A 25,292-nucleotide genomic window follows, 5' to 3' on the forward strand; every position below is an offset into this window, starting at 1 on the left:
AGCCCTAGCAGCTGAGCCTCTAAGTACAACAACAGTGGTAGAGCCTCTACTTACAACTGTAGCAACTGAGCCTCTACTTACCACTGTAGCAGCAGAGCCTCTACTTGCAACTTTAGCATTTGCACTTCCAGGAACATTAGCAACACTGCTAGAAGCAGCAGCAGCAACAGAAGCAGAGCCTCTACAAACAACTGTGGTGTCCGCATTCTAAGAAACAACGCAGCAATGTTACCTTTGAAACTGAAGGTAATTCAACTGGAGTTGAGAAGTTCAGGGCATTGTATAACTGTTGTTTGTATTTCTTACATTATCTGTCTGTGTGGTGCAAATTCCTAAAAAAGCAATTATGAGCCAAAACTTAATTTTCCAATAACAAATGTAAAATAATTTAAACATGTGATAAATACTTTGATTATCTTTTTTTTTTCTTTTATCCTTCACTCTTGTAAGAAAAAGTTTGTGGCAGGCAACCTGTAAAATTTAAAGAAAATAGTTTGTCTTCTGCAAAGAATAGTTAAAAAAAAAAACAGTAAATGAAGTAACAATTATTCAACCAGACTTGGCAGTTTCATCAAATTATGTATTTGTTTTCCTGCATTAGGTGTACCTGATTTCAATTTGAAAGCAGACTAAGTCCTCCACTCTTATTTCAGATTACAAAGAATACTGAACCTTGCTGGATGATGGAAAACTGTTAAATCTCGAGAAAGCAATGTCCCTGTCAGACATTGAAGAACCGATTTTGATGGTAACCGGACACAGGAAAGCAATAGAAAACTGTTTGTGAAGTGTAATGGAAGTACAGCATATTCATATTATGCTGTATGTATTCTATACTGCCCTCTATCTAGTCTTGTTGGTATACATCTGGTTGTATTTACATTATTATATGTAGTGCACTAACTGTTGACCAACTTTCCTAAAATAAAGACCATTTAGGCAAACTATTGTACATGTTTCTTGTAAGGAAAGGAAAGGGAATTATTGGTGAATTTCTTGCTCATAGTGCCTTGTACAAATATAGACTTGATGCATGATCAAGTTTGTAATACTTTCTGGTAATTATTTTATCTTCAGTGTTACATATTTGCTACATGCTTTCAATAATTTCAACACAATTTCACACAAATCGACCAATTTTTATCACTTCGGGAGGACCTTATTCAAATATAAAAGAAACAATAGAAATAAAGTGTAGTGTTCCAGTATGTATTCCATTTATTGTCTCTTCATTGCAAATTTGGAAACTACTGCCATTGAGGCTTTTGAGGGAGTGGAAGATAGATGTCAGTGCAAAGCCAGAAGATTTTCATGTGGAAGAATATGTAGGTACTGACATCAGTTCTATTCCTGATAGATCTTCAGTTGTCATGAAAAAATTCATGGAATCTAAAACAGAATTGTCAAACAAAAGCTGAACAGTGTGTGAGCCCACAAAAAGTCAGAAATATTTGTAGATGGTAGAACACATTTTAACCATCAAAGATGTGATTTAACACGTAACCATATCAATCTTTTGGCTATGATTGCCTCAGTGAAAATGGCAGAATGTCTATCAGACAATATTATCATGCCTTGAAAATTCTGGTCCTAGAAAGAGAATGGCTAGCCAGACATGTTATTAACATGTTGTCATGTTGTCCCCCATCCTAAGGACAGCAAAAAGAGACAAATGACGTACACTACTCTCCTCCCAGCAGTCCAGTAGTTGGCAGACTGTTAAAGTTTGTAGACTCGTGGTTATAAACACATTGGGTATCACTTTCATTAATTCAACCCTGGGCAAAATTACCTTGTGAAGTGTGAGGAGAATGGTACACTTGATCATGTTATTGCACTATTTGTGACTAACACGCATACTACTGTAATACATTAAAGTCAAGGAAATGCAGAACTTCTCACCAATTTACAGGTCAGATTACCTCGTGAGGTGTTGGGAGAATTTGTATTTTGTACATGTTATTGCACCACTTTTATAGTGGTCAGAACACAATTCTGAAATGCAACAAATGCCTAACTTCTCATTCCAAGTGAGATTACATAGTGAAGTATCATGGAGAATGTCACATTTATTTTGTATCAATTGTAATTTAATGTATTGTAATAATAGTGTGCAATGTAATTATTGTGAGCTGTCGAAAATGCAAAAAAAAAAAATCACTCTCTGAATTTACAGGTTATATCTGAAAGTTTGAGGAGAATGCTTTGTTTTGTAGTTACTGTATGTAATTATGAACTCACATGTGGAATGGTGCATTTTGAATTAATAAAATGCAGAATTCTTCACAAACTTGGGGACTGGTGAATAGAAAACAAAAAAAAAAGAACAAAAGAAAAAAAAAGAGGAGTGAGAGAGACACAGATACCTAGAATTGGGAGAACAAGGTGATTATGACTGCTTTGTAAGAGGGCATGTGTGTGTGTGTGTTTGTTCGAGTGTGTGTACTGGTATGTGCATGTATAGTGTGTGTTTGTGTATGTTTGTGTTTGCATGGGTGTAATTATATTCTCTCAATAATGAATTTACACTTTTTTATAGACAGTGACTACCAGGCGCACTTTTAGTACTCATCCAGTAGTCAATAAAAACCCATTGCACAGTTTGATAACATTACTGGCATCAACAATTAATGTGTCAGAAAGTAGGTTGTGTGTGTGGGTTCGAGTGTGTTTACTGGTGTATATTTGCGTGTATGTGTGTTTGTGTATGTTTGTGTTTGTATGGGTGTAATTATATTCTCTCAATACTGATAATGACTTAACACTTGTAATATTTATAGATAGTGACAGGGCTGCCAACATTTGAAACTAGTTGAGAGTGAGGCTGCCATAGGCCAATGCTATGATTTAGGAGGCAAAATGAGTGAGATCAATAGAAATGCATGCAAATGAAATAAAGTTTTAGAGTGAGAAAGGACCAAAATGAGTGAGTCTCACTCTCGATGAGTGAGAGTTGGCAGCCCTGCAGTGACTATACCAGGCACACTTTAATAGAACGGTACTCATCCAATCAAAAACCCATTGCACAGTTTGATAACATTACTCGCATCAACAATTAATGTGTAAAAGTACAGGTAGGTTGTATAGTTTGAGAAAATAACTGTGGTGTTTGTTACACTTTCCTAATATCCATGATTATGATACAACTAACATGAATGAACATGAATGAACATGAATGAATCACAATCCCACTACCTTGAGCGGCGAATGTATACATTACACTGTGCGCGTACCACCTAAGCGTGTGGAATGTGTGATGATACGCGCCATATTATGTTACATTTGCCGGTTCGTAATGCGCACTCGCTACGTCCACACGTATTGAGCATGGGCTTTACGAACCGGCAAATGTATACATTTGCCGGTTCGTAATGCCCTCTCTTTAGTACGCGATGTACGTAAAACGCTGAAATGGGGGGTTTTACGAACCGGCAAACGCACTTTTCATCACTACCACAGAGCCCCAGGTGCAGCTACAAAATAATATTTACTATCAAACAAAGCAGAAAATTCCGCTTTCATCACTCTCTTAATATCATCATCAATGTGCGGTTATAAGACACGTTTTTATACGTTTAAAGAAGTCCCGATTCTTTAAACGCGATTATCTCGTAATCGTGTTTCCGCGCAAATTCGAACATTCGCCGGTTCGTAATGCGACCGACGATTTATAAAGCTGTCATGGCACACTTCTCTTGCGACACTGCGCGGGAGTTCCACTTGTTAAAAAAAAAAATGGAAAGAAAAGAAACTTATGGCAAGCGTATGTTATCCCAGCTAGGCAAAAACTGTAACCCCCCGCGGCGTAATGTAAACTCAAGGGATCTTGAGCCATATTTGAAGATTTCCCTGATGACCATGCGTGTGTGTGTGTGTGTGTGTGTGTGTGTGTGTGTGTGTGTGTGTGTGCATGTGTTTTCTTCAGGTGTATGATTGGATGAAGAAAGAGAAGTGGAACATGCATCCATATAGTAACATGCCCTGCCAGGCAGTGACACACGCTCTCTCTCACACACACACGCACACAAACAGCAATACATTGCAGAAACCTACCTGCTGTGAATGTTTTTAACACGAGACGCCGCATGCGCAATTTCCATTCCCTCGCTTTAGTCTGTGCAATAATAAGTGCCACGCTGATGCAACTGCCCTGTTACGTTTGTCTCAGCGAGTACTCGGAATTGTAAAACCCAGCATGCATCACTTTGGGGTGTTGAGTCCAGAAGAGAGAGTAACTCCAGAAGAGAAAATAACTCCAAAAGTTACAGGTTCCCTGCCATTTCAGAAAAGGTCGAGCGCCGTTAACCACCGGTTCCTAACGACGTGCAATTTCCGTCTTAAGTTTTGTCCCATTTTAGGGTATAAACGTATACTCGTCACTTCTCCGAATGCCTTTTCCGAGATACATGGGGCGACAAAGACCGATAATAGATGTATGATTGAATGACTGGAGGTGACCAGGAGATTGAATCGTGCAGAGAATTGCCAGGAATTGAGGAGGAAGAAAAGGTTAAATTCTTCATGTCCAATTGAAACTGATTTGGGACATGTAGGTTAGGAAACCGCGTCGATTAATGGCTATGCACGTCCAACTGTTCTGTTAGCTTTCGGTGTCTTCTTCATCATTCATATCGTATTCTACCCTGTCGTTTATCTCGGAGCATGAACGCGTGATGGCGCACTGCCATAGTGCACCAAAGTGGTGTCCAAGTCGAACGCAAAATTGCGTCAACTCGGAGTAAGAGCAACATTGCACGCCAAATTATATTGACGTTTCAAGCGAACGCGACAAAAATGATTGCATATTCTTATAAAAAGACGTCCGATATAAATATACTAAACATGTTGGTACATCTATCCAAATGTGTAAATTGTCAGATTGTCAGGGTTTGATCTGGAAATAGCATGACCTTTAATACGCAAAGAACAAAGCAAACCTATTTGCATTGGTCATACTGCAGCTGTGCTGTGAAAACGGCTAAGTTTGTTTGTATCTTCCTACCAGCAGCGCAGATAATAGCCCATATAGGCAAATACATTATGTCAAACCGAGATCGGAATTGGAATCGAAATGTAGGGCTTCTACAGTGACGCATAATCCACGGGGGTACGTAGGTGGTCCCAACAACCGCTCGCGGGCAAAGTCCAGGTCCGTGCTGGAAGGCGTGTGGCGAGCACGCACTGCAGGACAGCGCGGCAACAGTTTCTGGCGTATGGTTCCCGCGGGCTTAGCAGGGTGCTGTGACTGTTGGAAATGAGTCCCTTAATCGGACGCGACGTGCGACCAAATGCGGGCGTGCAACAATGAACTCGATCATGACGGAATGATGTATGTGAACAGAACGAGACATATACTGCAATGTACTGGGGATACGAGGGCTCGCTGGTTGTTAATTTGTGTCCGGGGACCTTCACCGGAGATGCATTTTTGTTATTAAATTTCCAATTCAATTCAATTCAATTAAATTCAATAGTTTATTTATTTCCATCATCAAAAAGAAAAGAAAAGAAAAAGTTGACATAATCCAAAGTGATACATTTTTTTTTTCATTTCTCTTACACTCGTCTGATAAAGGATTTTTTTTTTTCAAATACAACATAAAGTATATACACGAATGATGTCATAAAAAGAAACAATGCACTTTGCCATGCCAACAAAAATAGTAAATAATCACAATGATGGAAAACAGTGTTCCACTAAAAAAAGCCAAGCTTGCACTATAAGACGTGGAACACTGGAACAAAACAACAACAGCACTAATTTGTTATACCAATAAAACATATTCATTTAAAATTCTTCTATATACTGTTGTACATTTACTCATTGATATAAGATGCTGATAATATGAACAATACTAGGATTTTAGAATGCAGACGTATAAACTATATATCTGTGGCACAGACACTATGGGGCCAGGTATGCCAGGAAAGTTGAACGGAAAGGAAGATATGCAATCGGCCACAAAAAAACATAACGACAACAACAACAACAACAATAACACAAAACACAAAAATAACAGAACTTGAGGAAATGCACTCAGACAGATACTGGACAACGAAGAACGAGGAAAGAGGAGCAGGGAAGAATAGAGAAGGAAAAGGAGAGGGATGGAAAAGGTCTGTGGACACACTACAAAATTTCAAGGAAAAGTGAAACATGACGGTTTTTTTCATTTAACAGAATTAACTGGTATATTTAGAAAACAAACATTTTTTTAGTTTATACTTAAATGTAATTAACTTCACAGATTCTTTTAGATCATTATCTAAACTATTCCAAAATCTGGGTCCGGTATACACAAATGTATTTTGAGTGTGTACAGTTCTCACTAAGGGAAGATGAAATTCTTTAGATTGTCTCGTGGGATAATTATGTACGTGGCTGTTACAGTGAAATAAAGAATAAAATATTTTGGGTAGATGGTTGCAGTTGTAATTAAACATTAATTGACCAAGGTCCATATCATAGCATCAACATACGAAACAAACAGCAAGCTGAGAGAGAGAAAAACCCACCCAGATATCAGGTAGGCCCTACGATTAGTAGCCCACATTCAACATTGTAATCCCCATTATTATTTCTGGGATTCTACGTAGCCTGTTAAACAATATTCCACACGTTTCTTTTCATTTCATATCAATTCCAACAAACAAACAAAAATACAATTGCAACGAGGCATTTCACCTCTGATACTTCATGGCTGTAACTATTTAATTTATAGAAATGGCAGCGTATTTATTCCTTTTCCCTTTTTCTTAATATTTGTGTGTGCGCGTGTGTGTTTGTGTATGTGTGTGCACCATTATGTGTATGAATACATGTTTTCCATGATGTCTTCCATTATATGCGACCATACATTTTAGGTGTTCAACGGAAATAAAGTAAGCTACAGAGTGAAAAGATGAAAGGTGATGCCCTGAGAGGAGAAAGAGGAAATGAAGAGAAAAAGAATTGATTGTAGAACAGCACGAGACTTAAAGACATAATTTACTATTTGCAAATGAAACAAAAACCCAGCATTAGTGCTTCAAAATAGTTCTAAAATGTGAGTTAGGGAAAAACCAATGTAAAGATTTGAAACAGTATAATCAATGTTAAGTATTGTTGAATATACAAAATGTTTCCAGACTAAACCGTCTACAGTTATGGTTTAGTGAGAAAAATCGTGATATCTCCTTATATTTTAGGCTTTATTGCAAAAATGTATTATGGTAGGATGTTTTGTGATACAACTTACTGACCTACACATAATTATGCATCAAAAGTGATATCTTGAATATTCTTAAATTACAGCTTCCAAAGGTAAATAGGACCTTTAAAATGATAAAAAAACAAATGCATTGAAGAGAAAGAGAGAAAAATAGAGAGTAGTACATTAGGGTAGACGACCGTGTATTGACGGTGGGCGATGTTAAAGCAGAGTAAGAGATACTACTCGAGAAAAGGAGGAAGATCATAAGCAGAAGAAGAAGAAGGATAAAAAAAAGATAGCAATGATAGAGATAAAGGAGGAAGGGAGATAAGAGATGACCGAGTTGCGGTGGTATCAACGTTTAACGAGAACTTGTTCGTGATGCCGAGAAGGAATGCACCGTTGCTCAGTCAGACGTTGTGAAAATTTAACCTACATTGGAAAGCTTTCCGCCATAATATGGTCTAATCCCGTGTATTAGACAGTTTCTTACGTCGTGTAATAATATACCAGGTCCCGAAACAGCTAAACCTAGATCAAACCTAAGTCCTCCACTTAACCCTGATCCTAATCCTAAACTCGTAAATCCTTGGTGTGCTGTATAATATGGTGAAGAAGGAAAACACGAAAAAGTGTGGGTTTTTTTTTTTCCTTTGCAAAACAACAAAGTTGGTATTCAGCGCTAAAAAAAGTGACATTTATAAAAGGTCAAATCTTCGCTGAATTCCTACAGCCAAGAGACAGAGAGAGAGAAAAAAAAATTATTGGGCATCCTGGATAGGAGTCGTTTCAGCAATGATTTCTTATTTCTGTAGTTTTCCTTTATAGATGGTAAGAGTAATATCTAAAGAAAAGCAAAGGCAAGAAACGATTTTGCACTTGCATTTAAGCATGAAATAGGATGTTTCCCGAGAGCTATTTTTTCTTTTATGGATGTTGGCACTTTTTCACAACACACGCAAAGAGTTTTCGGAAAGCCGGGTGCGACATTTTACAAATATGATCGCATACGACGATAACAAAACAACCGTACTGCTTGACTATACTGGCACGCAGACACAGACAGACGGACAGATACACACACAGAGAGAGAGAGAGAGAGAGAGAGCAGCACACACAATGATAAGACTGACGGTGAGATTAAAGCGATAAATTAAAAAAAAAGAATTGAAAGAAACTCAGCAGGACAAGACATGATGAGGTAATCTGTGCAGAAGCGACTGGGGATAATACGTTCATATCTTACGTAGATGAATTTTGTATCAACTTGTGCCACTCATCAGCATTACATTGTGAAGCTTGATCTTTTGCCACTTTCCAGCAAGTGTCAGCGATAGAAAAACCTACCAACGAGTCCATGCCCGAGATAAGATGGCTCATGGGAATCACAACATTGGAACTGTGAATGTCACTTTACCATTTCACCTGTTTTTTTAGGTAATCTGTGCAATAAATAACAACACCATGCAGGAAGTACTTAAACACATACACACACACACACACGTGCACACAGACGCAAACCAAAAGTGTTTGAAAATCTTTAAGATATTGCTGGATAATTTCAGGCCAAATGTGTCTCATGTATGCCACATTTTGCGTCAGATGATGTTATGGCATTTTCAGATGTAATCAAATTTGCGTAAAGGGCACTTGTACTTATATTGCATGTTGGGACCCACGCATGGATGTTACAATCGGATTAAAGCGCTATCGTCGACGTCCCTAAATACCACAATATTGTGTGCCACGATGGAATCCTTTTCCCAGTACAGCCCAAATGGCTACATCCATGTAACAAAAATTGGGTAGAAGTGAGATGCAGTTTTTCAAATGTCATGTAAAATGTCAATTTTCGAGATTCTCTTTGTGGCTGCTTTAGCCACAGTAACACGACCCGCCAAGGACAATATTGATGGATTTCGAAGCTTTTGCGTCGCCTCCCGTGGTTTTTGATGTATATCACGGTGTACTCCATGCACTCGTACTTTATTGTGCGGTTTAGTGTTGCCGGGTGCGGGGCATTAAATGTGCTTAAACAGCCCTAGGGGAATGTAGGGTGACCACAACCACGATTACATTTCCCCTACCCTTTTCCACACTCCACCCCCCCCCCCCATCTTCTTGTAAGTTTGTAATGCATGTAGATTCGTAAGCTGGCACGGGTAATGCTATGAGGTTGTGGCGTTGATTTCCATTTGACGTATAATAGTCCTCATTTGATTTGTCGGCTAGCAATTTCTTTATTAAGAAAAAAAAAAAAACGCTCTCATGACGGATAGTGTGGCACACAATGTGTCTATCTTCAGATAATGTTATAATCCAATCTTTCATCTGTTTGACCTTTGCCTCCATGAAACTGATGTCGTACCTCAATATCCACAATCAAAAATATTTGTGAAAGAGATGTGTTGACAAGTCTTGATTTATTCTGCCCGTCAAAAGGAATGATTGTAGGAACACGACAGGTGCATGTCCCCTCCACGTCAGGCTTTTTAACAGCACAGAGGAGGTTTTTTGTTTTGTTTTTGTTTGCTTATCTTTTATAATACGCCATATAGCCTTTAAAGATACATACAAGAATTATGTTACGTACTATTTTTATTCTTGGTGTCTTTTATATATATCGAAACAACTTGACGTCAGTACATTAGTTCCGCACCTTGTCAAAAGTGGATTAAGCGTCGACAAAAACCTCGCGAGATTTCTCATTACCAAATGGGATTTTTTAGTCAACTGTAAGGGGAAAGGCATGCGTTTTTATTCCTTCCAGGAATAAAACATAGTATATTCTCAACGGACACACCCCTTACTGTTTATGGCTGATGAAAAGACTCTGTAGTGACAAATATAACAAAACAACACTTTTCTTACATGCCAATGGGATGATACAGCATGCAAATTTTCCGTATATAGAGTGTATCTAAAAATAGTAGCCCCCAATACGCATAAAAATGACACCATAGAAATAATAAAAAGAAAGCATATGACAAATACGAATGAAAGTATATTGAAAGTTCTTGCGTCACGAGCCTTTCTGATGACTTATAATGTATTTGAAGCTTAGAATAGAATGAGATGAATGAATAGGCAAAGATGAGTGAAATGTTTGTATAACAAGCAGTGTCTGATGACGCACATATTTTTCAAGGCATTCTTTCATTTCCATGGGGTTGTTTACGTCGCGGTTAAGGATCATTATACCTGACAATGAGAATGTGTAACAAAAGTAACAATTTGGTTTTTGTCTTTAAGCTCATAAGCTTTCTCAATGCCACTTCAGCTCTTGACATTCTGATGTACGCTCAAGAATTCTCGACACAAACGATAGATATTCAAATGGAGAGAAAGGGGAGGATGAAAGAGAAGTAAGGGGGGGGGGGGAGGTTTGAACGGCTACCAAAATCTTCAGCAAAAATGAGTCCTTGTCACCACTCATAAACTTGAAATCGAGCTTTGCCAATATCAGAGATAAAGAGAGAGAGAGAGAGAGAGAGAGAGAGAGGGAGAGAGAGATCTGGCTTTGCGTTTTGCTGTGAGAACAGTTCATTCTATATACGAACAGGAAAATATATATATATATATATATATATATATATATATATATATATGTATATGAATGATTATATATGGAATGTCGGGCGTACAATATTATTGGAACTAAAGAGCTCACATTTTCTACACGTTTAAAGAGCATTTTAGCATGTTCCATTATGCCAGTTATTTGAATCAGGATTACGCCAGATTCCCCGAGAGGAGGATGACAAAAATAGTTTCTGACAAATATATGAACTGATTCCCCCACAACAAGAGCAAAGTTGTTCTAACGCTCATAGGCGTCTGGCTTCTATAATCTGTAATGACACAAATGACATCTCCAGATATTACGCCATAAGGATACGTGAAGGGCTGAAACACAGACAAAAGGACGACACTTCATTTGTGATAGGGATTCGTCTGGAAACGATAATTGCTATTCACAAGATGAATTATCCATTAGAACAAAAAATTTGTTTACTAAATCGACATGATGCGTTTTGAATACGAAGCAAACTTAAAAAAAAAAATTGATATTGGCACGAGTTCTTTTGCACGAACTGTTATCGTTTAAATGCACAGAACGTCAAAATGCAACACCTTTATTTGTTTTTGATGAGTTTTGGAACGGTACGATCAAAATACGAATATAGGAGAGTAAGAGGTAAGAGAAAGAGACAGAAAATTTCATGAAATATATATAAAGATGCAGACTGTGCGAAAATGGGTTAATGCTCATGAAATAACGATTCCGCAACTACCAAAGTGTCAATACTCCTCATAGGTCACGTGATCTGTTTAAGATCCATATTAAACTTAATGCCACCTACATTAAAGGTCCTCCATTCTTTATTAGTACTTAAAAATGTCAATCATTTTCTATTTCGAGGCTCTATGAAATGAAAATGACGCATTAGAATAGCTGGTGTATTTCAACATAATATTCTAACTCCCCCGAACTGTCAACATATTAAATGTTAACGTGATCATCTCAAAAATGGTGGAATAGCAAATATCAGTTCCCGGTGTGATGGCGGGAGTCAGACGAAATCATGTTCAGGAGGCCACATGGCAGCTTTGTGAAGTTGGGAAATTGAAATATGACCGGTGTGAAGACATCGCGGGAAATACAGCTGGTCACGTGTAACGGTGTGATGTTGTAACGCGTGTCAGAATGCACGTTGTTTCGCACGGTGATTGCCGCAGCCTTTACGGGAAGGATGTAACTTGGTACTTGTAATGATGCCGACGCAATCTTCATTTTTCTTTTCCGGCTTTTGGTTCGTAAGAAGCAATTTCTCAAAACTATGTGCATTTTGAAGTGTCCACTCGTGCTAGCCTTGCCTACAGGCAGTCCATGAGAGCTTTGTATTACAAAACAAGTCTTTTATTTTTTTACTTTCAATTTTGTTAATTGATCACTTTGTTGTAAACTTCAGACAAGACTTAATTTTCGAACAAATCCTTGTACAGTAATAGCTTCCTTCCTCTCACGGAAGTATCTGTGAAATTTGTATCAACACGATTCCGACATCGCTCTCAACGTCAGCGGAATGCCATGGGGACAGTAACAAGTATAGTTGAAATCTTTTAGATGCTAGCAATCTCGAGAAACTATCAATTTGTTTCTCCTCGCTCATCTCTCACGCCACCACCCCGCCCCCAAACAAAACACGTCTGCTGTCATTGATTGCAATTCGCCTTGAATCTGCTAATTATATCAATGAACTCTGGCCCACATTCCTCGCTGATTCGCGCCATCCGCTGTCTCGCGAAGGAAACCAAATCCATCCAGTATTCCTTGAGGAACAGGAGCGCGACATTTGTATTTTCATTTATTCTTTCTTTCTTTCTCTCTTACATACATTTTCACTTTTTCTTTCCAGTGCTCTATATCAATATGTGCTCTCACAGTACTTATGAATCTCTCTCTCTCTCTCTCTCTCTCTCTGGTAAAAAAGAAAGAAAGAAACAAACAAACAACAACACCAGAGCAACCGGAAATCGATGAAAGGGATTGAGGTTGTGATGTCGGCATTATAGTGTCGAGCACGCATCTGTGACATTATAATCATTAGAAGAACATTTAGAACGCTTTAACACGAGGACCAGGATAATGATATGAGTTAAATCGTACCATTTACAAGCCTTATAGCATTTGCTTTCTTAAGATGACAGCTTTTTACTCTGATAAGCAAAATTAGATAATAAAAACAATTCTGGCATCGATACCGTCTCGTGTATACACTGAAAGTATTCACTATTGCACAAAAATGCATGAAAATCGGTTTTCAAATTGCTGAGATATCCAAAAACAAAGTTAAACAAAGTGTTCCTCATAAAGGTGGTTCTCTCCTTTTATTTGGCCACTTTGTTTTGGGATATCTCACCCATTTCAAAACCGATTTTCATCAAATAAATTTTGAATTTCTCTTAGAATTGTATGCTATTTCATATTTCATAAGAGGTTTCCCATTATCTCACAAAATAATTTGGAAACCTGAAGCCCCATTTCAACCAAAACTATACCATCCCCTTAACACAACTATAAGTAGAGAGCAGTATACTATTCAGTCTCCATATAGCTGGAAAGCAGTTCGGAAGCAAGTCACGTATGATTATGCGATTATGCGATTATTATGAGGCATATGAAATATGATTATGCGATTATGCAGAGAGCACAATGCGTGAAGAAAAAAAAAATATGTGAGCGCATGAGGTCAAATAATGCCGGGACTCGTCGATGCAACACCCATGCTGAAACCCTAGCAGACTGTAAAGCAATGATAAGAACATCAAGCTATATGTAAAAGAATCTCTGGAGCGGAATTCCTGCTTATTTGTAGTTGGCTGCCGTCGCTACATCCTGCCGTCCTGCAACCACCGAACCATCGGACAGAAATTTCACGGGGGATGGGGGCCTGTACACTACTATACAGACCTGTCAGTTTTATTTTCGGACGTCGCCATGGAAACCAGTTTTTTTGTCAATCTGAATGCATGCACTTGCACTTGCATGCGAGGTATGCTGATGCATATGACAATTACAAATCCAAGGCATGGTCATGACTGTATAATCCAACAATGGCCTGAGTGTGTGCGCCATGGTTATACATGATATTTGGTTTATATTTAAAAAAAAAAAGAAAAATGAAGAAAAAAGTCTTCTCCATTGCTCAACGCGCAAGTAAAGCTGTCGAGACCAAACCTTGAACTCATTCATTGTAATGTTACCTGATACAAGGCAAAGAAGATATTGGATCGCAGAAGACTCTGACAACTGCACCATAAGCCTTCCTTAATTTTCCATACTGTTCTCATACAAAATAACCGGTATGAGGATGAGGCGGGGGGGGGGGGGGGGCTGAGGAAGGTTGGATATCGAGCGATGTGCTTTTCAGTTCTGTCAACAAAAGTGTATTGGGTTACCCTTGGAGGATGCGAAGGATCTTAACCATTCATGGAGTTTGCTGTTCCCACCTCAACGGTGGCGCTTCGGAAGCAGCATCCGTGTGAATGCCGTTTACCCAATTCATGAAAGGATCCATCATACATAAGTCGTTCTGATGATGACAGGGTATAGACAAGAGTGCACAAGTTTCAAATCATGACCACAACATGAAGTTTCATTCAAGAGAAATTAGCCTTGAAAATGTGCCATGCATTCATTATTATGTAATCATATGGACAAATCCACATCTATAATCATTCTCATTGCCAGAAGAGAATGACCATACGGGATATCTTGTGAAACAGACAGACAGCCGTTGAAGACATAAATACACACAAAATATACACAGACACGCACGCAAACACGTGTGCATACACAAGCAGGCATGCATACACAGACCCGCGCGCGCACACAAGCACTCATCTGAGTTCCCCCCCCCCCCTTTTTTTTGGGGGGGGGGGGGGGATGGATCTGACGCCTGATGTGAAAGGGGGTCTTACCGCCTACACGTGCTTATGTGCTCCCGCGTGTCCAATCGATTCCACTCGGTAGATGACTTCCGGTCGACGAACCCTATTAGCCCTATCCAGCCACTTAGGGCAGACCGAGAGAGCAAACGGTCGCTCCTCGGGTTTAAAAATATAAAAGGTGACTCCCTATACATGCCATGTACACTCTCCAAGTTTTCGTCCAGAGAAATTAAACTTGCCTTTCTCTTATTCGATGAAATCTCTTTCTATGTATGGCCTATAGAAAATGCGCGGATACTGTACCATGATAACTTCTTCATCGATGTTTGTCTGCAATTTCTTGTTCTAGATTTTATTTTAAACACACACTGATCAACATCCCGTGAGGAAGAAGCACGCCCAGTAAACGGAGAACAGTTTAGCACAGAGTGCGCATGCGTTTCGCCGGGTATTTTCCAGTCACTGTCCTGGACAGGTGAATATAGTTCGTTGATTTGTCATTGCGACCGAGGACAGAGTTTCTCATTCAAATCCCGAGTCAGATCATGGAGCCATGTATCTCCATATGCTATGCAGTCAGATGATGAAAGTCGATGATCCATCTGACTCAGATGATTAGTTTTAACTAATGACGCATCTTGGAGAACTAGCACTTGGTTCACTCCTTGATCTGAAAGAAACTGGTGTTTAATATTCTGGGCAGGTTTATGTCTTTCAACATATGGCCTGCCTATGAGCCCTCGTAAGGGTCATCTGTACAATCTAAACGACATTGTGTTTCCTTACTCAGATAATGACTTTTGTTAAATTTTGTTGAAAATCTGATCATGCATTTAATTTCATGTACTTCACGAATCATTCAAACAATTTAATGTAGGCCTATTCTGTTTCTTTCTTGACATAAACGAGAGAGATATATCAACGCCTAATAACGTAAACAAACTGAAACAGAACAGGTTTTTTTCAAGTCAAGTCAATTTGGCATTCATTTCCATCAAACAGAAGTTGAAAGAAATGCAAAGCATATGTATACTTTACACATTATTGTTGTTTTATTATTTTGTACGAAATACATGATAATGAGGAACATAAGGTATAATAAGCCTTATATGCAACTACGTAAAATAGCCAAGAATAACAATGCACACTTAGACGGTTGACTAAAATAACAATGGAAAATAGTGGTCCATTGCAAAACAAAGCTTCTTAAACTTGGATCACTTAACATATGATATGTGTATGTGATATCCAGAATTAGTTCATACCAAATTATACAGCCGGTAACAAGGGCATCATCATTATAAACGGTAACTCTTTTAAAGCACAAGTAAATTCAAATTAAGACAATTCCAACAGTGTTACAACAAACAAACACAAGGAATTGACCCGTGTGTACCCGGAAATAACAAACACAATAATACATGCATACATTTATACACTCTTACACACGTGTAATATAAACACATTCATAGATGTACACAAAAGACATGTTCATAGTTGATACACAAAAGACACGTAGGTTAGCACGTGTAGTAATAAGCTTGTAAATGCTTACCCTGGTCGAGAAATACAACATGAAAATAATGCAGATGTGCGAACTTCTTATCTCTATCTAAATTACAATATAATATCTACAGTGTAGTAAGAAGACTAAGTTTTCCTGATAGCCATTCTAACGATTAGGAAAATAAAAGACAGTTTACAGAGAATGAGAAAAAAAAAGAAAAAAAACGCCCGACAAAATATCGAAAATAGGCAGCTGGCAATGTATGAAGTCAGAGACAGGAGAGCGAGGATGCAGAAATGAACTAGGCTGTCGAAGAGACACTCTACAAGAAAAAAAAAAGGAAAAAAGGAAAGCTTTAATCGAAGAGAATAAAATATGTGGAGATGAATGATAACACGTGGATGAGTCTGATCTTGGAAAGTTAATTTCAGATTGGCCACCAGCGAAAGCTCAGATCGATCAGCAAGGTCATAATATTTCCTGGCGAACCCTATTTAGGTCCTTTCGTTTCCCACCGGGTGAGCGTACAAAAGAAAAAAAAACCCAATACCAACAACAAAAACAGAAATACGCGGAGTTGGAAAAAGAGGAAAAGCAGAGGAGGGGGAGGGGGAAATAGGTATCAAAAAATGAGTATTCCACGTGCATAGGGAGCATGAATCGAGAGGTCAGCAATGTCTATATCTCAGTGCAATGATTTCCGCAAAGTCGAAATTAGAACTGTGAGATTTTTTTCCCCCCAGCAATAATGAGGATTATTGAAAAATAATGGCGCTGTGCTTTCACGCGACCAAGATGACGCCGTCTGATATAAAAGGGGAGAACAGAGCGTGGAGTTTCATTTCTCTCCTAAAGTTACCATTCCCACACAACAAACGACAACGCAGATCATATTAATGATGATAATAATAATAATAATGATAATGATAATAATAATAATAATAATAATAATAATAATAATAATAATAATAATAATAATAATAATAATAACAATAATAATACTAATAATAAACCGAATCAAATAATTATGAAAGGCAAGCCATGTTGAGTTCAATTAAGAAAGCAACAGCAAATGTTTGAAATTTATATTTCCAGCTATGTCTTTTCAACAAAGAGAGGTTGCATTTTCCAGTGTCGTTTCCTTTTGAAGATTTTGTTAATAGGCTAAAATCTATAATTTAGAAAATATAAGGTCAGTTTATGTCATGCTAATGATAATAGGACATTCTTCAAACCGAGTGAGAAAATACTTGTTTTAGGCATTATGACCATGGAACTACTAGTAGATCCATGTTATGACCGTGGGCAATTGACAAAAAAGGTGTACGCTCCTTAGCCTCCCTACTTTATATATAAAAAATAGAACATCTGTTTCCTCCATTATGACAACAAGAGAAATCTCTGCCACTCGTCACCGCGAAAAATATGACGTATTCCCGGAAGTCATTTGCTATTCGACCTGGCTGAACACGTCATGGGGCATGCGATGGACGATGCTGGACAGACAGAGAGCATGTAGGACCTACCTCCTCGAGGGAAAGAGAAAAACTGTCCACAACATGACAAGACCCATAGACAAACAAAACAAAAACAGGAAAGACTTAAATAAGCATATTGCGTCATGTCTCATACATGCACTTTGAAATACAGCACACATGTGCATGATGTACCTACCTGTACATCAACATTTTGTATATTATAGTGTCCTCGGCTGAGAGTTATAATATCGAGCATTTCGTTCTTCGTGAATCATATTTCATTGGCATGTTTACACAAAACTGGCTAAGAAAATTCATTCACACTTACATTCCGGTTATTATGTGACTATGTGTGATTTTATACTTCTCCCTCTGATTCTTTAAGAGTCTGTTGTCATTTAGTGTTGAGTCTGCTTCTCATTCTTCTTTCACGTTTGCTAGTAGTATTGCTCAAGTAATTATGATTAATTCTTAATCAAGATTTAATCAATGAATTCGTCTTGAGTGTTGAGGCATTTCATAGTGTAATCCAATTACTAAGCTCGCCCTGTTTCAACAAAATTCATATTGTGTATTTGCGTGTTCTTTCAGTGTAGAGTTGTTCTTGGAGATGCAACGGCCCTGTGTTTCATCGACACTGCTGATGTTGCAATGAATGAATGAATGAATGAATGAATGAATGAATGAATGAATGAGTGAGTGAATGAATGAATGAATGAATGAATGAATGAATGCATACATGAATGAATGAATGCAAGACATCTAGAGATAATGCCATGATGCTGACATTCTAGCTTACATGTAGACTTGGGAGAACGTGTTACTTGCACTGTTTATTGAGTAATCCATGTTTTACGGGCTCTGCTTTTCAGTAGATTTTTCTTTTCAATCATTGCATTTACTTTTTCTTTCCTATCCTTGAATAGTATGCATTGTTGCTTTTACTACTCAACTTACTTGGACGTGTATTTTGTGATACACTTTATGATTTAACTAAACATTAAATTTCTTACCAATTGTTCTTACAGGTATGATTGTGAAATGTATGCGTTGTATTATGTGTTACATTTTTGTAGGATAGAAATAAATAATTGAATTGAATTGAATTAAACTGATGACCTTCCCCTCTTGCCGGAAAAGAAAAAAAAAATATGTCACGGTCAAGTCGATTCTCTTTCATTTTTAATTATCCTTTAAGAGATATTGAAAGTAACTCTCTGTGATTAAAAGGAGAATCGTGCTTGAGTGGTCATGGTGAGTGAACATGATCTTATCAATGAATGGCAACAGAATGGTAAATGACACTTTTTCTGACCGCCTTTCGCCATGAGTAGGTTGAATTTAACTAAGCTTTGGTTTCTCCGCGTTTGGAATGTTGAGTGATGATCCTTTTAGCAGGGCTCCACACTAACTTTTATTTTTGGTGGCCCAATCGGGCCACCAAAATCATTGATTTTTAGTTTTTGGTGGGCCGAAAGTGAAATTTGGTGGCCCGAGAAAAAAATCAAGAAAAACATAAGAAAAACTAAATAGGTCCTACTAAACATAGAGAAAAAAATATATATTAAGTATTACTGACGACTGAAGTGATACAGGTACCCTGTCTAAAATGAATGAATAGAAAATTCAATTATCTTAAAGTTATTCTGAGTTCTAAGATTTGGCAAATAGGCTTATAGATTATTATAAAAGTTAATGCCTATTTAGGTAGTCAAAACTTACGTTTGAAATGAGAAAGTGGGAGCATTTGTGACCCTGCACCACAAAACCAACAAAAAGTCGCCAGACACGGATTTTTAGTTAAGGGCAGATTCTGAAAGAGCAGACTCTAAGCTTTGAAATGATGTATAACATCAATTCAAATGGACTTCTCTAACCTATCTAAATACTGGAAAGAAACCTCACACTCTGGAAAAGTGTGAACTGAGAAAAGCGGCTCTGAAGTACAGGGTCTATTCAAGAGCTTAATCTTTACCAAGCCGTGCTACCTCTGTGATGAGAGGGACAAAACACAGGATGTAAACCACCGGAACAACAACAATGAAGGGATTTTTAGATTAAGCTGAAATTAAGCATGCTCGATCAACACATTCTGTCCACAATTAATCCCAACTTTCAAAGCAGTAGCATTATTTTTTTTTAAAAGTTATTAGACTTGAAAGTGAAGAGTATGCAAAGGATTTCAAGAAATGATATCTGACATTAATCTTAGCACCGTACGGAGCTGAATCTCACCGTTATTCATTTCCAAATGTAAAAGCAAACATCCGACATTTATTTTAGTACCATACGGAGTCGAATATTACCGTTATTAATTTCCAAAATTAAAAGCAATCATCCGACATTTATTTTGTTATCTTACGGAGCCGAATGTTACTGCTGTCCACTTCCGAAAGTGAAATGAATCATCTGACAATCATTTTAGCATCATACGGAGCCGAATGTTACCGTTTTTTTCATTTTTGTACGTCCAGGCACACATCAGACATTTATTTTACCATCAAACGCAGCTGAATGTTACTGTTATTCATTTCGGAATGTACCAAATATCCGAAATTTATTTTAGCATCGTATGGAGCAGAATGTTACTGCTATTCACTTGGGATCATTTGACATTTACTGTAGGATCTTCCGGAGCTGAATGTTATTGCTAATTACTTTCGAACGTAAAAACAAACATGCGGCATTTATTTCATCATCGTACAGAGTTGAATATTATTATTATTCATTTCAGAACGTCAAAGCAAACATTCGACATTTATTTCAGCATCTTCCGGAGCCGAATGTCATCCTATCCTTATTCAGTTCTGAACGCAAAATCAATTATCTGACATTAATTTTAGCACCGTACGGAGCTGAATCTCACCGTTATTCATTTCCAAAAATTTAAGCAAACATCCGACATTTATTTTAGTATCATTTACGGAGTCGAATATTACCGTTATTCATTTCCAAAATTAAAAGCAAACATCTGACATTTATTCTAATATCTTACGGAGTCGATTGTTACCGCTGTTCATTTCCAAAAGTAAAGGCAAACATCTGACTATTTTTGGTGGCCCGATCGGGCCACCACAATCTTCCTTTCTGAAATTTTGGTGGCCCCGGGCCACCGGACCACCGTTAGTGTCGAGCCCTGCTTTTAGTGCTTATGATTAATTAAATTTTTTAAGATTATGAGGAAACATCAGACGTCGATACGATAGAAGTTACCTTTTTATGCAAACATGAAATCATTTTTTATTTCTTTCCCGGTCGTGAGATTACAGAATATGAAGAATTTCACTTCTGTTTTTCAAAACTTATTAAACTATGAAACCGGCAAATTGACAAAGTGTCCAAGATACCACTTCGAGAAAGGCTTTAGTATCAAGGTTTTTATTTTAATGGACATACGCTATAAAGTTGGAAAATGAGCATCAAAAAAAGACTTGAAGGAAGTGAAATAATCTCCAAGTTTGTTTCCTTTATCTTCACTTGATAAAGAAAAGAAAAAATCCGCATGTCTAGTTGAAGGGGATGCAGATGTGAAAAAGAAAGAATATAAAAGTTAGGAGAAAACTGTGAAGGAGACAGGAATTTCCATATCTCCATAGTTTCTTTCTTTTAGTCTGCAACAAGCTGAAAAAAGTACCTCTTCCTAGATTCTAAATATAGTTACATTTGCCATTAAGGCATCACGCCCCCGAGACCTGCCGTAACATCTATGACAACTCCCATCCTCCATCACGTGCTCCTTTCCACGGCGTAATGTCGTTAGAGGGTGCCATTTGTCATCCCGCCACCGTTCGCTGATGGGATCATGTTCAATCACGATGACCAAGCGAGCTCGACTCTCCTTTTAATCACAGGTAGACACTGTCAATTCCTCTTAAAGAAGAAAATAAAGCAATGGAATAGCATCGAATTCGTCATGACATACATTTCTCCGGGAAAGGTCATCTTCCCCATTGTAAGTGGCCGAACTGTGGCGTGAGGAGGAGAGAGAAGCGCAAGCCGGCATTAAGGCAAGTCAAAGACAATAATGCGACTCGCAGGCAAGAGCCTCGATCGAAGTTAATCAAATCTAGAATGGTAAAATTCTATTATGAAATGACATTCCGTCTCGTCTCATTGTTTCTACCCCACGATTCTCACTCTCTCCCTCTCACTCTCATTCCCTCCCGCTCTCGTTCTTTTTCTCTCTCTCTATCTCCATTTCCCGCATTTCCATCTGCTTTTAGATGAGCTCGATGTGAAGTTTCGCCGAGACGAGGTGCTGATTTCTGAGTACCCATCACACTGGTCGGTATCCCGGCTTCCCTTGCGAGTAAGTGGGGGTAGCTCGCAAGCCTTTCCGTGCTTCCCCTGCAGCCTCGGATTATCGGATAGAAGTGGAAACTCGCAGATCATCTTTAGGACACGACGAAGTGGATTTCTTCGCCTCCACAGGGTCGTGACAAACCGCGGGCATATGCAGTATACAGGCATCGCAACAAATGTCGTGTAAGCATCAATCAAAGTTCTTTTTCTTAGTTGCACCTTCTGCACCTTAGGTTATCTAAACTGTCCAATCCCAAACAAGTCTGGAAGTTTAAGTATACTAAACATTTCACAGGAAATGAGTGAGAAGGTCGTAAAGGACAACACTTTCCTCATATACCTGTTAGCAACGGGATCTTCTCGGATTCTGCGTTACGTTTAAGCGTCTCTTTGAAAACGGTTTATTCACCTTTATTTCTGGTAATCCTTAAAAAAAAAGAAAAAAAAACGTGATTTGACACGTGGGTGCACTATTGGCAGGAGACGAGAAGGGGTACAGAGGAGAAGACCTCCGGGGATATTTGTCCAAATCTTGCAACAGAATAATCACCAGGAGTAAGTGATCTAGACCCTACGGCGACTCTGGTGTACTTCTTTTTCTGAGCTGGTAATTTTGTCCTCGTTAACTGGCGTAGAGTAGAAGTCCGAATTCTTACACCTACGTTGACAACTCTCAATTTTATTTTCTGTCTCTCTCTCTCTCTCCTCTTTCTCCTTGTCACTCATTTACATGTTGGCAGAGAGTCGGGCAGTGATGCGGAAGTTCTGGAGAGAGGAATTATTCGTAAGTCCACGGCAACGCAATGAGGCAACCTGTTAGACGAAGCAGAAAATCGGGCGTACGGACAACCCCCTGCATCTTATTAAACGCGATAGAGCACACACGCAACCCTTGTTGGTGTTGTCGGTAAAACGAGAATGCTGTGTCAGTACGTGTAATTAGCATATTTCTTGAAGAGACCGGGAGTCGGGGGAAATAAACCTCCAACCATTACACCTGACTATTCACCTTGGAATGCGCGATTGCGTTTGTAAACGAGGGTCATCGAGGGAGCACGCCAATCGAGGAACCCGTACTCCAATCATGGGAATTGGCGTGGAAGACGAATAAGTTGCCTCATCGCTTGCGCGCATCCATCAACGCTGGTCCGTCCGAAGAAAAAAGAATAAGCCACAAAGTAGTCTCTATCCAAAACAAGGGCAACTTCTGATCTGCAAGTCCTCCAGCAACCTTCCGTCACCTAATGCCGATATCGCTGATGAACCGTTTGCGTACAAAATAGGAGAAGGCATTTCCTTAACGCCTTGTGGAAATGACGTAGTGCTCCAGCATGATTTCAAATAGTGTAACGAAATCCCGCTAACTGGTGATGAATGATAGTCACATGGTTAACTTTTCTGTCGTTTCTTATTTTCCTCGCAACTGAGTTCATGCTGTAATTTTGTGAGGTTGTTCTCTATTCTGCGGCTCAAACTCACGAAAAATATAAATGCAACAGATTACGTCTCCATCTCCTCGTTAAACATTGAATACCATCGAAGTGAAATCGAGTGTAGCATGATACAAGGAAATTAACCAAAAATCGTGCAGTCAACTACAGGGTGTTACATTTTGTTGTCGTGACCTTTATGATTTGAAGAATTAAGTAAGATTTTCCTCCTTTTTTGGCTAAAATGCAGCACATTGACGTCACAATATGTCCATTGGCGTTTCTCCTTCCACGTAAATGCCCAAGGTGCCTCTAGTTTGTTTCACAAATATATTGGATAAATCAAATTTCGCCCATCCGTCTTAATCGAGGCAACAATAAACCCACGACAAAGTCCTCTCGGCCCGGTCAAATTTGAAAAGAGCGTTCAATTATAGTGACTAGAGCTTCTTGAGGTTGTTTTCATGCTCTCGATAGACGACCATGGATACCATGATTTGGAACACTACAGTGATTCACTTCGATAATATCACCTACACGACGACCCCTCCTTCGACGTCCGGCTATTCGACGGGGATTCTATTCCTAATTGGAGCCGTTCTCATCTTACTCATAATCACGACCATCTTCGGGAATATTTTGGTGATTCTCTCGCCGATTGTCAATCGGAAGCTGCGGAATGTGACGCACATGTTTATCGTGTCGCTTGCTGTGGCCGACCTCCTCCTTGCACTCCTCGTCCTTCCCTTCAGCGGCCTGATGGAGATTCGGAACCAATACTGGGATCTAGGCGCCGTATTTTGTAATCTCTATGTGTCTTTTGACGTCCAGCTTTGTACCGCTTCCATTCTTCACTTGTTCGCGATTAGCATCGACAGATATATCGCAATCAGCGATCCTATGAATTATCGGAAGCGTCTGGACAAGCGGAGAGCGATTGTTGCCATAACGATACTCTGGGCAGTCTCGATATCGATTTCTTTTCTTCCCGTCAATCTTGGTTGGAACACAGATTCGGGGAAGATCCAAAACTTCGAGGAACCGCATCGCTGTTACTTGCACGCAAATTACTTTTTCGCCCTGCTAGATGGGCTGCTATTATTCTACCTACCTCTAACGGTGATGTGCTGTCTATATTTTCGAATTCTGAATATTGCGCGGAACCAGGCACGGAAGATCAATTCGCAGACAGCACACGTGTCAGCGCAAATCAACGGCACGACCAAGTCGTCTTCGAGAGAAGCGTTAAAACTCCCCAAAGCGCGTGCCGGAGTAGACGAACATCGTGCCACGAAAATGCTCGGCGTGATCATGGGCAGTTTTATTGTCTGCTGGGTCCCATACTTCACCATTTTCACATTCACGCCTCTCTGTAAATGCGAAGTCCCGCAGGCTGTACTGTCCGTTGCACTTTGGTTGGGCTACGTGAACAGCACCCTGAACCCAATTTTATACGCGGCGCTCAACCGAGAGTTCAGGAGGTCGTTTCGGAAGCTCCTGCGGTTACGCCATTTGCAAAGACGTCACGAGAATACGTACATATCACACCTGGAACTTGCAGCGCCGCATCACCTCGGCGGTCGACAGAAACGCGGCAGGGAGCGAGATAGAGCGGGCAACGGTCACCTCAACAATCCCGAAGCCAGGAAAGGGTCGCGTGATAGTCGGCTCAGCGCCGTGTGTTTAGAAGGTGGTGACGGGCAATAATAATTCATGTAACGAGTGAATCAAAAATGTACATTTTTCTTTGTGACGCACCCATGGTCCATACATTGAGCACAAGACGGTCACGATGCAGGCTGTTTGTTACAACCCAACTGAGATATCATATCAATGTGTGTTTGGTGAACACGTTCGTCAGCAGGTGTAACCAACCAAATCCCACAACAACTGACTTCTTTTTTATTGGTAGGATTTTCGTTGTTGC

The 25,292-nt window shown here is 39.1% G+C and overlaps 1 protein-coding gene across 1 annotated transcript; it reads left to right on the top strand.

Moving 5' to 3' along the window:
• Positions 1-23,848: 23,848 nt before the first annotated feature.
• LOC140242047 (histamine H2 receptor-like) lies at positions 23,849-25,072 on the top strand. Its single transcript, XM_072321798.1, has one exon. It carries the CDS (start codon positions 23,849-23,851, stop codon positions 25,070-25,072), a length of 1,224 nt encoding a protein of 407 aa, XP_072177899.1.
• Positions 25,073-25,292: the final 220 nt, after the last annotated feature.

This window comes from Diadema setosum, chromosome 18 (genome assembly GCF_964275005.1).
Source record: "Diadema setosum chromosome 18, eeDiaSeto1, whole genome shotgun sequence".
In the NCBI taxonomy this organism is placed as follows: domain Eukaryota; kingdom Metazoa; phylum Echinodermata; class Echinoidea; order Diadematoida; family Diadematidae; genus Diadema; species Diadema setosum.